Below are 15500 nucleotides of genomic sequence, written 5' to 3' on the forward strand. Positions count from 1 at the left end.
TCAATCTTAAAGGTGATATTAAAAATCTGTATCAGTATCTCTCCAATTCTAGCTACATATGTAATGGATGATCTGTTGGATATTATTCTTCAGGTTGTTCCTTTCAATGTTCCTTTTATTAAGTATGTTGATGACATTATTATGTCGTGCCCACAAGGTTTAGAATTTGAGCTCTTAGACATTTTCAATAGCTACGACTCCCACATTCAATTTACTCTTGAAAAAGAGGATCAAAACCAATCTGTTCCTTTTCTCGACACAATGTTTATTAGAAAACTGAATAACATCATTACAATTGATTGGTATAGAAAAAAGTGTAACTCTGGAAGATATCTCAACTACCACTCTTACCACAAGTCAAGCATGAAAATTAATCTAGTCAAACAAATGACCACACGAGTTTGTAAACTAGCTGACCCTGTTTTTAGAAAGAAGAATCTCAACATCCTTTTACAGTTGTTCCTAGATAATTCTTACCCCGAATCCTTACTTAGGAAAATCATCTTTAACACATCCTCTGTTATACTCAACACACAAGTAAACCCTCCCCATAATACAGGTGCTATGAAAGTTAGCTCTGATTCCGACTCACTGACTAACAATATTCCTAATATATCTTTTGTATCACTTCCATTTATTAAGGACGTCTCTCCCAAATTGACCAGAATTTTTGCTCAATACCTACCAAATGTAAAAATTGCTTATAAAAGCACTCTAGTTGTGGGATCTTTGTACAAGTCATTGAAAGATAAAGTACCAAAAGTGATGTTGTCTACAAACTTAATTGTTTGGGCTGTGAAGGTTCTTATATAGGTCACACCTCCCAAAAAGTTTCTAGCCGCTTGACTCTTCACAAGAGTAACATTAGGTTACACCCTGATAGATGTTCTCTAGCCACACATGCTAACACAACAGGGCACTCTTTCGATTTTCCAAAGAAGTATCGTGAAAATAATAAAGTCAAAAGGGAATTTCTTGAAATATCTTAAATTTTCCTTAATGATTTTTCTATCAATCTTAAAGGTGATATTAAAAATCTGAGTGATATACCTAAATTTTTTTATTAACTTCAATTAAAATTACACTATATTCAAAAATACCGAATAAGTAATTTGTCCTACATTCATAGCGTGTAGGAGCCTCTTGCAGTAGAGAGTTCCTTTTTTTCTTTAGCAACTGTACATGTTACTACTTCATTATGAATAGTTTAATTAAAAAGAAAAAATAATAGAACACAATCACAATTACGTATAACAAAATTAAGGTAAAATTAAAAATGCAGTTGGTTTTGCTTAAACATTAAATCTGCTTGGTAGATCATTTTGTTTAAAACATTTCAGCCTATGCACTTCGTTACTGTCATCGAATAACCACTTCACAGGTACATTGAGATGCACTTTTATCTGTTTACCAGATTTGACACTATAACTAGTTACAAACTCTTTTACCGAAGGCACTTCTAGACCTTTTTCCTACAATTCGGCGTGTTGGTACATTATTATATGGACATTTTCTTTCTTTCGGTCCAGAAAAAAACAAAACACATCTTTAAAGTTCATAACATTGCACTATTTAAAGAGCAAAATATAAAAAATTCAATGCTTTCTCCTTCTGCAACCAGTAACACCATGCGACACGTGCAAATGTGCTGTATTTACGATTGGGTCGGGATTTATGAATGACTCGGAAGTTTTACACGCCAAATTCAAAACAAAATCGGTTTCCAAAAGGACGTTTATAGAGGCCGTTTAGTATTCCAATATTAATTAAGGCCAGGTCGCGTGTGTACAGGGAATAAGCTGAAATCACCTTCAAATTGAAACGATCGATCGAAAAAGGTTCACACTTTGTGGCTCATTTAATGTGATAACGAAATGTGAAATATCTTATACTAATATTTTATATATTATATAGATATGTATACCTTTCTTGGTTTTCTGTTTTGCAAGACATGCCATTACATTTTATATATATATATATATATATATATATATATATATATATATATATATATATATATATATATATATATATATTATTGTGATATTTAAAGTCTTGGTGCGCCAAGCAATAATTAGATAATTAATTTTTTTGATTAATTAAAATTATTTAAATGATATGATTATGACTCTATCACAATTTTTAATTCTTTTATCTCAGGGTTAAATTCGTGCTTCAATATCTAAGCTATTACATGTGAAAGGTAAGGTCCAGGGAATACCGGAATAATAAAAAACACATATGATCTAACACTATATATTGAAATAAAAATAATGAAATAATTCACACTCAAAAGTTTTCAATAAACAAATCTCATATAAGGATTCTCAAAATTTTGTTCTCCGTACGTGAACAATCAAAATTAATGGTACAAAAAATATTAATTGAAAACTCAAAATCCCAAACTATTCTAACTCTCCTAATCAAAATATTTATATCCTTTCTAAATTACGTGTAAAAATTGTGTTATCAATAAAAGAAAAAACTGCAGAAAACAAAAATATCTCTCTCTGATGATGAGTGGTCCAAATCCTTGTTCCTTGTAGACTGTATTATCTCCTCTCAACCGCTCCCTATGTAATCAGCAATCTTACAACAGATTGTTGCAAGTATATCGTCCGTAATGATCTCCTTCAAAAGCAACAATCATTCAAATTATGATAGCCTTTCTCCTCTCGATAAACTGAATCTCTCGTTGGCCCGAGTGAAAAATGACTCTTGGAATATCTTCTCTTTACGATAAACTGAATCTCTCGTTGGCCTGAACAGTGACTCTTGGAATATAAGTAGGAAAATATGAATTACAATATTTTGCTGCTTCAGCTTCTGTCAGATACACTAACTCCACAAAAACTCACTAACATTCAACACTACTGCTTGCTACTTCTTGGGAACCACCAGAGAACAATCACTGTTCGTCTTACAGACTTGGAAAACCAACTGATTATCTTTTCTCTCTCCTCAATCTCGCTAAACTTTTTCCTACATACTTATCCCACCTTTTTCAATCTCCACTAATCAAAACTCGTCACAATTCCCCCATTTTTTCATTTCGATAACAAACAAATTTTTACCTATAATTATAAAATTTCCTAAAACTTATTTACAAATAATATTTTCTATAATTCTTAAAACTAACAAAAACCTCTTTCTAAAATCTCTTCTATTTGTCTCTAATCACTGCATTAATGTATTTTGGAAAACCCCGTTCAATTGTCTTTGGATTTCACTTAAAATTATGCGGGTCACTCAAGTATAACAAAGAAATAATTTATGCAAAGCTTACATTTTGTTTAGTACAGGTAATCCAAGAATTTAATAACTTTCCTTCTTCGAAATGTTTGTTGGATATTATCCTACTTATCTGAATTATTTTAATGTTTTTGAACTTTGAAATATTTTTAAACAAACCAATATTTTTCTCGATTTTACATATCATAACAATATATATACATAAGGTATACATATCTATGGAAGGCAACCGTATATACGTATTTCTGACTATTGGTCGTCTTCAGTACGGTGCAGCCAAGTTAGAAAAGAAGCATGTTAACTTGATAAAGGATCACTACAGGAGCAATGCGATCAATTTGTGGCATTAGTGTTAGAAGACCATGATGGTTTCCAGGGCAACAACTAACAATAACCACGGAGGAAGCTACAGCTTCCTAAGGAAAGGAATTCCAAACGTTGCAACGTTTAAAACAAATGGATAATGCCCGAATTTTCCTTTTATATATATATATATATATATATATATATATATATATATAAATTAACGCATAATTTTATCTTTCATATCTAATTTCAATCTTAGCTAGCAGCGTAGTTTGGTTCAGGTTTGTCCTGTGTTTGAGACATGTTGGGGAAAGGGACGACGTTTTTTTCCTCTTTTCGATGGCATTTCGATGTTCTTCTCGTCTTACATTGATTCATTGGTTGATCTGTCCGATGTACGATTTGTCATGTCATAGTCCCCATATGGAATCTCGTATACTCCTTGATTTTCTAACGATATTTCTGTCGGTATTAAATATCGTTTCTATTTTGTTTTTTCTTAGCACTCTCTCTATTTCCTCTGTTGTACTCTTTACATATGGTAGAATGGCTTTTGCAATTTTTTCTCTTCTGTTGGATCTTTAATTCTTTCTTGAGCATTATGAGCGTTTTCAATACTATATGTTGAAATGCCGTTTTTTCTTAGCGCTGTGTTCACATTATACATTTCTTAATTTTTATGTTCTTCATCTGTCAGTTTTTAGGATAGTGTCATCCTGGTTTTATTGACTGAATGTAATTGTGCAGGATAGTGATGTGAATCGGCATGTAGGTATCTATTGGTATGTGTGGGTTTTCGTTATACTGTGTATCTTATGTGCCTGTCCTCCTTCTTTATTATTAACACATCTAAAAATGGTAATTGTTCGTTTTCTTCCAGTTGCATAATAAACTGAATTTTATGGTGTATATTATTGATGTATTCTAAAAATACCTTTAGTTTTTCTTCTTCATGTATCCAGATTATAAAAGTATCATCCACGTACCTAAGCCAAAGTTTGGGTTTGTGTTCGGCTGTTGCTATTGCTAGCTGTTCTATTTCTTGCATAAACAGGTTTGCTATTACCGGTGACTGTGGTGAACCCATCGGTACTCCTTCAACTTGTTTATATCTTTGCTTCTTATGGGTGAAATATGTGTTATTTAAGCAGTGCTTTGTTAGATTTAGAGTATCCTGTGGTATTTGATACTTTCTGCTTATAATTTCTAATGATTCATCTATAGGAACATTCGTAAAAGTGAAACCACATCGAAGCTGATTAATAAATGTCCCGGCTCAAGAGTCACATCTTTTATACGTTCGATGAAGTGGCTTAAATTCTTGACGTAAGAATCCGCTTCTTCTGCATATGGTTGTAGCTGTTTAGACAGAAATTTTGCCAGAGGTTGTAGAGGAGATCTGATAGAACTAACTATTGGTCGCAATGGTAATCCTGCCTTATGTACCTTGGGTAGGCCGTAAGGTTTTGGACATCTTGACGACTTCTCTCTAGGTACAAGATGTAACTGATGTTCTTTCTTGATGTCTCAGGCTTTGATCTTGGCTTTTGTTACTTTTTATAGACATGTTGTGGGATCCGACGAGATTCTTTGGAATGTCGTATCGTTTAGGATGTCGTTTATTTTTGCTTTGTAGTCTTAAATATTCATTACTACCGTGGCATTGCCTTTGTCAGCTGTTGGCACAAATATTTTTTGGTTGTTCTTCAAATTATGTAAGGCGTCTTTTTCTTCGCGAGTTAAATTTATTTTTGGTGGTTTGGCTGTTCTTAATATTTTTGATACATCTTGGCGTATGATCTCGGCTATTTCTGTTGGGAGATTAGTAATAGTAGTCTCAACCTCAGTAATGAAGAAAACCTCAACCTCGTAGAAAATATCATGTATTTAGACCTTTGCTATAAAGTGTGTTTTCAAATGTACTATAATGTCTACTTTCGATACTTCCTTACACCGCTATTTTACTAGGCGTTTTGAGTATATTTACATAACCTTTAATACATTTTGTTAGTCATAAATAATTTTTGTTGTTTCAGACAAAAGTGATGGTTCTCAGAATTTCGAAGAAGGACAAGAGACTTGGGCCCAAAATACTCCCCGAGCTGCTGCCAACGTTGCTACTCCTCCCGCAGGAAAATTTCCGATGCTTAACGGATCTCATGTACATTTCGAATCGCCAAAGGTGCCTGTTATATTCATTTTGGGTAAGCAACTTTTTTTGTACTGTATGAAACATAGATTTTAACTAAAATGTAATTGATTAAATCAGAAAATTAAGTAAATTTATTAGAACATTAATATTGATGTTCAATTAAGCGGTTTTGGTTGATTCGAATACTATTCAGGGTGTGAAATAGGCAAATACAATAAATTCTATATTTTAATATTTCTTCTTCTTCAGGTCCGATCTTCGTTGAGAAGGTTGACTATTATCATGGCTATTTTAATTTTAGAAACAACCGCTTTAGAGAAATGACCTGAAGTGCATTCAAACAACTTCCTCAAATTTTTGAACCAAAATGTACGTCTTTTCCCGATTCTCTTCTTGCCCACTATTTTTTCTTACCTGATAAATCGTAGGATTCTACGTGTTTCATCAAACATTTTGTGTTCTTTCTATATATTTTTCTTTTCTTCTTCATTTCAGCCCCTCTGCATTAGTAACTTTGTTGATCCATGTATTTCAGAGCTTTTCTATACATCCACCTTTCAAAACACCTATTCTTGCTCCGATCTCTGCAAAGTAGTTTTTATTTTTAGTTACATAAAAACAATGTTCTATTTTTCGCTGTCACAAATCTTAAATTTTTAACCTCAATTTCAAAATCATTACTTAATCCAACCCTCTACTCCTACTTTTAATCACCTAGAAATGCAGACTATGCAAAAAGAAAAACGCTCCTTTAGTTATCAACTTTTATATAGGATAAATGCTCTGTCCTCCTCTTTTAGTGATGAAGACTAGTTAAAAAGAAAAAGTAAACGAATGTACACATAAGTACCGCAAATTCGTTAGAGACAAATCATACTGCGTATGATGCCACCATTTCTATCTTTAAAGATTAAAATGGTCTAGAATATGCTTGTAAAAAACTTAACTGGGAAGAGAAAAGTCTGAACATTAACGCTCGAAGATTAACAGATTTGAAATGCGCAGACGACATAGTTTTGTTCTCGGACAACCTCAAGAAGATATGTACAATGTTACATGAACTTCAGTTAGTATGTGCCAGTGTGGGTCTTAAAATAAACGTCTAAAAAACAAAATTCATGACAAACCTGGTACCTAGCGAAATATCAATACTCGAGACAACGAAGTAGAGCCGGTGGAAAAATACATATACCTTGGATACGAAATAAAGATCACAACAGACAAACAAACATGCGAACTACTAAGAAGAATAAACCTAGCATGGACAGCCTATTGAAAACTCAAAGACATCTTTAAAAGCGATATATCAATTTCTTTAAAACATAAAACATTTGACCAATGTGTTTTGCCTGTGATGACCATTGGTGCCGAAACTTTGACATTGACAGCTATAACTTCTAAAATGCTGCAAATAGCTTAGAGGAAAATAAAAAGGTCAATGTTGAGTATATTGCTTTGTGACCGAGTTAGGTATGAAAACTTAAGACGAAGAACAGGAGTTACCGATGTAATTTCCCAAATTGTCACACTAAAATGGAACTGGGCTGGACACGTCGCCCGAATCAGTGATGAAAGGTGGACGCAGAGATTGGTTGAGTGGAGGCCGAGGTTAAACAAAAGAAATAGAGGAAGACCCCTACTCGTTGGACTGACGATCTCAAAAAAATGTCAAGAAATTAGATAAAAAGTGCTCAAGATAGAGCACAATGGACAAAAATGAGGGAGGCCCTTACATCTTCTTGAAATTTGCATAAATCGGGACTACTTTGAAATTAATAATAAAATATAATATACGAATAACAACAGTACAGGCTTTATAATGGGTAATCGTCTAAGCCCATTGCTATCAAATATTTTTATGGGTCATCTAGAAACAAAGATTTAAAAACATCCCGTGTTTAAACAGTTTTTATATTAATAAAGATGCGTTGACGATGTACTGGTGTATTTTACAGCAACTAACAGACAGGCAACTTGACTAATTTTTATCGTATATTAATTCACTCCATGGTCATATTGAATTAACAATAGAAACAGAATCAATTCATAAATTTTCTAGATTAAAAAATTTATCAGACTTAAAAACAAACATGAGTTCTCCGTATTTCATAAACCTACCCATGCTGACACGACTATACACAATTCATCATCCCATCCTATATAACATAAATTGGCTGTCTACCATGGCATGGTACATAGATTAATAGAAATTCCAATGTCAAAAAACAACTTTGAGATAAAATTAAACATCAATAAACAAAGAGCAGTAAATCATGGGTACAACGAACAAACAACAACTAAAATTTAGAAAAAAAACACTATATAAGAAAGCTCTGAAATTAGAACCTTCTGCTCGATTACATATACAGACAAGATATCAACAAAAATAGCCAAACACATAAAACAAAAAGGAATAACAGTAGCTTTTAGAACAAACAACAACTTGGGCAAATATATTAAAAATAGGAAGAGCCATAAGAAAAAGCACTTAGACAGTGGTGTATAGAAACTTAAATATGACGACTGCTTAAAAACTTACATCGGTCAAACTTGTAGAACTTTTAACAAACGTATATCAAAACATAAAAGGGCTTTCAATAACAGAAAAACAAATTCTACGTACGCACTTTACCTTAGAGACCAGAATCATTCTCTTAATGATGAATTTCAAATCCTTCACATCCAAAATAAAGGCCTTAAGCTATCTTTATTAGAGTCTATGGAAATCAAAAAATTTAAAAATACAGACAATTCTAAATAACCAACTTGACATAAACAGTTCTTCCCTCCTCCACCTATTTAGTTAAACACTATATAGTGTAAACAAATACCAAAAATAGATCACTTGAGAAAGGCACTCTGCCGAAACAGGTGTAGTGATAAGAATTTATGATAAATTTTGTGGAAGGTTTTGTAATCTTATCACAAACAACTTCCACGGTAAGAGTCCTGTTATCAAATTGACCAACATTATCAATACGTCACTCAGAATGGCATTCGTACCTAATTTCCTCTCATCAATTTGGTTTTAAACAAAAGCATTCAGCCATCGAACAGGTATATAGAATCTCCTAATAAAATATTCCTATTTACAAGTGCAGAATTGCATATTTGGTTTTTATTTTTATCGCTGAGCAACAGTTTATTCGATAGGAGTTCAACAGCCTTTCTAGAAATAAACATGATCTATAAGTACATATTTCCATTTCTGGAGTATTAACCTACTAACATATACGTACAATAACATCAAAGCTGCATGCGATGGTGGTATTTGCAATTCAAATATTTGGAAATTTAAAGACGGTACAGAAAATAAACCGCAAGAATAAAATAACAGTTCGCTTATCTGTTTCAGTACAAAGTTTTGAAAAATACTGTTTAACATACAGATTACTTTTGCATGTGTATGCATCTATAGAGTTTATGTAGATTTTTTATGCTGAAATGTATTTTTAGAGGTTATATAAATGCGATTTTTTTATTGGTATTTAGAAAAGTAGAAATGTAAATGACTATACATCTTCACACCCATAAGAGTTAACAATATTTTCTAGTAATTTGCATGGTGTCCATGTCACAGATATGAGTCATATTTAGGTTTGTCAGTTTTTAGGAGAGAAATGACTATTGCCTTTGACCTGGCCAGTGCTGGTGAATAGCTGGTGATCTGACCATTGGTGGTGAAGCCAAATTTTTTTAAATATGTATGTTTAAGACATACTTTGTAACTAAAACAAGGAGATGTTTCAGAAATGCTGAAGGAATATCATCAATGCGACTTAATAATTATATGCACATGACTTTAATCAGCTAATTTTTGCACTAAAAGAAATCCTTACAGCAATAAATAGGAATACTGTTTCAGTTATAATAAATTATCGCTTCAGTTTTCATTGAAATTTTGAATGAGGTTAATTGAAAGTGTTTACCACCAAACCCTTAAGTTTTTATAAAAACTAGGTATGTAAGTTGTGACCTTCCCTACCAAATGCCATTGGAAAAATGATGAACAAGAACTAGGGATCAAGACCTAAAGGAAATATTACTGACAAAGTTGAATGTATTGCAGAAAGTTTTGCTTTTTAAAATTGTTTTGAACTAGATGGTCTACCAAACTATATTGGAGATTTCTTAGCTTATATTTTGTGTATAATATTGTAGCATTTGAAAATCCTTTGGATATGTATTGGAATCTCCTCGTATATGTATTAAATTGAAATCCCCTCATATATGCATTATAATAACGAAGAATTTTTTTTCATGTTTCTTAGTTCGTATCTTTTAAGTTAAAATACCCGAAATATATTTCAATTCTTTCTTAGGTCGGCTCGAGTTAATATAAATCATCTTAGAGTTGTTTATTTATTTCGCAGCTGCGTATATTTCTCGATATTTCCTTGTTCAAACCGCCCAATACTGCGTTTTCAAATTAATAATTTGCGTCTTAATTTCTGTTTGTGTTTTGTTTATACCCAGCGTTTTGTTTATACCAAGTAATGTGAATTAATTTTAAAGGTAATTACATCACTCTCGCTGGAGCTGCGGTCAAGAGTGATAGGCTTCAGCGTTATGTCCAAATTCACGTCAAATTTGTAAAGTTTTCTGTTTTTGCCCCTTTTTATGGAAATCTTCGTCTTACGTTATGAAAAACAATTTTAGTAGCAGTTAATCGTAGCAAATTAATGTTTATGCAGTCTAATTCTACCTGTTCCTGTTTTTTAAGAGGCCGAGTCATAAGTTTTGTGTTTAGTGCCGACTTCAACCACGAATAGTCAGTCCTATCGCAGAGTAAAATGTAGTTTTTTGTTCCCGTAATAGTTCCAGTAATAGTTCCAGAAATTACCAAATCTACCCCTACCGACTTTGGCATTAAAAATCGCCCATTATGATGTTGATACCGTTTTTCGAGTTAGTTGCAAGTGATCACTGTACAAATTATTCACATCATCGAGGATCTAAGAAAATTAGTTTATCACCTTGCGGATTTGTTCATTAATCCTTACCGGCTAAGAAACTACTGTGTTTTTATTATTATATTATATAAGTGTTTTTGTGAAATCCAGGTAACTTTTTTTGTGTCAAATTTTAAAGTAAAGTTTTTTTAACATTTTTTTTTTTAAGTAATAATTGCTTTCATAATTTCATACTATAAAAAAGGATTTGTAATAATTAATAAATTGTAAAATTTTAGGGTTTGACTTTAGCTGTCAATTTATTTCTTCAGTTTTTTTTAATTTAATGTTAACTTATGACAGCTCGTTTTATTATTTTTGATGTTTATTTGTTTTGTTGCTAAAAAAGGTTAACCTCCATGCAATAACAATTTTAAAAGTTTTTGTAGCAATTCCCCATTGTAAACATGATGGAAAACATGTAAGTTTTTCTTTATATTTTCGTACTTGGTAACTATTCATATAGTATTTTAGTATTGTCTAATTTTTATAACTGTTTGTGGTTAGACACAATAAATGTTAATTTTTTTCTTAACATTTTAATTATTTTTTTAACTAATCCTTTTTTAAGTTTCATTTGAAAAAGGTATGTTTTTCATTTTTAATAATTATTTCGATAGTTACAACTAGCTGTTGCAATAGTTATAATTAGGAACCTCGAAGTGGCGTCCTTTTTGAATTACTAGAGGTGTTTCCTGTTTCTTTTTGTTTTGTTTGTCCCAAGAGATTCATTCTACTACCCCTTTGTTCCATTTTTTTGTAGTTGTAGCTCTCCTAACAAATCCTGAGTACCGTTCGCACCAGTATCGATTATTTTGCTTGCCCTATCACCGCCCCAATAATTTCCGTCCCCAATTTTCTACCCCTTACAATAATACCCCATGTGGTAGGCAAAATATATTATCGTTACAATATAATTAACAGATCAAAAATTGTCGATAAATCTTTATTAAAATTTGACAGGTACATCCAGCCTTATCATTTGACAATTATTGAAAAAATATGTCTAAGCTCTGACTTCTTTTATTTTAACTTTAAAAATGCTACTTACTTTTTGATAAATTAAAACTTAGGTTCACTTGACTCAGATAGTATCGGTAGATTTTATGATGTGTTAGATTTCTCTATTATCTAAACTAGGTGCAAAAACTCAAAATTTCTGAAGTGGTACACTCCCCATTTAAAACATTTAATATTTCAAGAAATAAAAATTCATTATTTATTTTGCTTATACGTGAGCATTATACATAAACTTTCTAGCAAGGATCACTCACGAGATACTTTAACTTTTATTCTTTTTATGTTAAAACAATAGTGTTTTCTGTTCGTGACCGAAGTCTGTTGTTCAAAGTAGTTCTTGTTTTTACATTAGTTTAGCCTTTATACCTTTTACATTTTACAGTGTTTTATAGACCAGGGTCGATGATTTTTGAAACCAAACATAATAGTAGAATGAAACCTATTGAAAAAGAAAGAGAATATGCTAAAAATGGAAGAAACAATAAATTCCACTCCATCCGAGGTCGGGAAGTGGAAGGGGGTGAGTTTTTAAGAGTAAAAATCGGTTTATCGCGATTTTTGGCGAAACTGCAAGTGCTATGGAAAAAAGTTAAATAGCAAAGTTGTAGGTAACAAAGAGATCTACAACTTTTGTATTTACACTTTTTTCACATAACCTCAAAAATTTTGTGGAAAATTCAAAAAAATAAGTTTTTGATTTTTTATTTTTATCTTTTACAAAAAAAAAATTTTTTTTACGAAATTTGGTGAAAACTTGCCTTAGTATGTACCAAACACACTGTAATTTTTTGGAATTAAAAAATTTATTTTTTACCTGATATTGATTTAATATCGAAAAAGCACTCTAATTTTCAATAGAAAATTCACGAGTCAAAATATCAGCTTTTTTAAAAAAGTCGGTGAGCTTTTTGTTTGTTGAAATCTCTAATTTCCGATAGTATAAAAAAATATAAATTACTATGGCAAATGTTTTCAAAAAAATGGAAAAAACAAAGAAAATTCAAATCGAAAAAAATTTTTTTTTTATCATTACGTACAATTTTGAAATATTTCTTATAGTTAATACTGTAATTAGTCATGTAGCTTAAGATTTCATTATACATTGATAAACAAAAAAGTTATAAATCCACAAAACATTAAGATTGCAAAAAGATGTGAAAATAGCTGTTAAAAATATTCAGGATAGGATTTAAAGGGAATTTCATCAAAAAATTGTGACTGCTATACGATTTTTTTTACAATTAAAAGCTGGTTTATTAATGTTTAATTACATTTTTGTTATGGGCAATCTTACAATATATATATTTATGATGTATATATTTATCATCATATTTTTTAGGGCATTAATTTTTGCCTCTTTGATGGCATTCCTTTGTCGCCTTCTGATTTTAGATCTTCGAAATCTTCCAAACCATCACCGTCTTCATCTCCAATATTGTTTCCTGTCTGCGTTACTTCCTCATCCATAATTTCATTAGAATCATTATCCTTAATTTCTTCGTAGGCTTTTTCCTCAACATTAGAGCATTTTTCTGAGCCGTGACAACTTGAACATAAATTTGTGCATTTCAAACCATGTTTTCGGCAACCACATTTTAAATTGTTACATCCAGTTTCACAGCTGCAGCAAATAGTTTTGAGCAGTATTTCCGGAATCAATTCATTTTCTGTAAATTTGGGCATAATCCCTCGTTGATGTTGTTTCCAGCCCAATCTGTTGCCCAGCCATGTCCCTTCCCCACTTCTTTACGAATTACCTTTTGATGGACTAAAATTTTCCGAAGGTCACTCAGGTATATACATTATCTTCAAATAGCAATAAATAAGTATGTACGCATTTAATTAAAAGAAAATTCTACATCTACTTTCTTATAATATTGTAGATGTCTTATCAAATATAAACATTATTAACTTAATTGTTTGTTAATTATAGTAGAATATTTCAATTTATATTTTTTTTTTATTTGTCAATGTACCATGAAATCTTACGCAACATGAGTAATTACAGTGTTAATTTTAATAAATATCTCAAAATTATATAATGATGAAAAACAAATTTTCGATTCGAGTTTTCTTCGTTTTTTGCGTTTTTTGAGAACATTTCCCATAGTAATGTATATTTTTTTTTACACTTTTGGAAAGTAGATATTTCAACGAACAAAAATCCCACCGACTTTTTTAAAAAAGCTGATATTTTGACACGTGAATTTTTGATTGAAAATTAGGGTGCTTTTTCGAGATTAAATCAATATCAGGTAAAAAAATAAATTTTTCAATTCCAAAAAATTACTGTGTATTTGGTACGTACTAAGGCAAGTTTTCACCAAATTTCGTAAAAAAAAAGTTTTTAGAATTTTCCACAAAAATTTTGAAGTTATGTGAAAAAAGTGTAAATACAAAAGCTGTATACCTTTTTATTGCCTACAACTTTGCCATTTAATATTCCACTCCATCCGACCTTGAATGGAGTGGAATTTATTTTTTCTTCCATTTTTAACATATTCTCTTCCTTTTCCAATAGGTTTCATTCTACTATATTTTTTTTTTGACTCTTTACCTTTTTAAAGGCATCTACGCTGGTCTATTAGTAGTAACCAAAACTAAGACTTCTTAGAATTGGTGGCGCAATAACTAGACAATAGATAAGAATTCTTGTAATAGAAAAAAAATTTTCTTCATTGGATCTATATTTGCCATTGGTGCCACTGATTTTCAAACAGTAAATTAAAAAATTGCCCTCTTTATGTGACGCATGAAAGCAGCCAACTTTATGTGACGTAACAAACATTTACTCTAGACAAACTATACAGTCTAAGATTCCACTGCAGGATCACTACTTTTATAACGTAGTTAATCCAAATCACATTTTTACATACATTTAAAATTGGGAGAATCCATTGATAACAGTATTTATTTAAAATATAAAAATACACAAAACATAATATGAAGCTTCGCGCTAGTTTATAGTACTGCATACTATACTTTTTTTTTATTTTTCAGGTGGTCCAGGAAGCGGTAAGGTGACCCATTGTGATAATCTAATGCAGGAGAAAAAGGGGGTCACCCATATCAACATGACTGACCTTCTGCAGCAGTATGCAATAGGAAATGGTAAGTTTGAACTTTTTAAATTATTTGTGCTTTAGATGTTCGTCTCGTTTATCGATATCTTCTTCATGTAGTGCCTATCCGTTTCGGATGTTGGCGATCCTCATCGCAATCTGTACTTTAACGATATAAAGACTCTATAATCTTTAAGATACGACAACAGCGGTGCAGAAATATTAACTTACAAGCCTATACTATAACCTTTTAGTATTCAACAAATGGCCATTCTGGCCATAAAGAACTCGCTCGCCAAATCAAAACTGGGAAGGAAATACAAAAATCTTAACAATCTGGCAACAACAATAAGTGTATTAATATGGGTGCCTGGTCATGTAGGGCTGCATGGAAATGAACAGACATATTTATTAGCGAAACTAGGCTAGACAGAAAACTTGTAGTTCCAGAACCTTTTGAGTCCAGAATGAGAAGATTATGTATGAAACGAGGTTCAGAAGTAATTGAACATGAACCATCAAAAGAAATGAAGAGAAATTCAAGGACAAATCCAGACTAACAAAATATTCAAGAACCTTAATAAACGAGAGATTAAAATGGTCACCGAAATTGTCATTGCACATGGTCTTTTAAGAAAACACCTATACAGAATGCCATACACATCCTAAATGCTAAGTGCTAAGTGATATGAGACAAGAATTCACTGCCCAACTGAGGATTAAACCAGAAAAGATCGTAAAACTACAAGTGGAAAA

At 31.6% G+C, this 15500-nt stretch overlaps 1 protein-coding gene across 1 annotated transcript in view; it reads left to right on the plus strand.

Annotated features, from left to right (window-relative positions):
* The window catches only part of LOC140441718 (uncharacterized), a 115101-nt gene that overhangs the window by 31850 nt on the left and 67751 nt on the right, over positions 1–15500 (plus strand). The window contains exons 2-3 of the mRNA XM_072532604.1: positions 5595–5762; positions 14683–14793. Coding sequence (XP_072388705.1) covers positions 5595–5762; positions 14683–14793 — 279 coding nt within the window. The remainder of the gene's footprint in view (positions 1–5594; positions 5763–14682; positions 14794–15500) is intronic.

The sequence above is a fragment of the Diabrotica undecimpunctata genome, chromosome 1 (assembly GCF_040954645.1).
Source record: "Diabrotica undecimpunctata isolate CICGRU chromosome 1, icDiaUnde3, whole genome shotgun sequence".
NCBI lineage: Eukaryota > Metazoa > Arthropoda > Insecta > Coleoptera > Chrysomelidae > Diabrotica > Diabrotica undecimpunctata.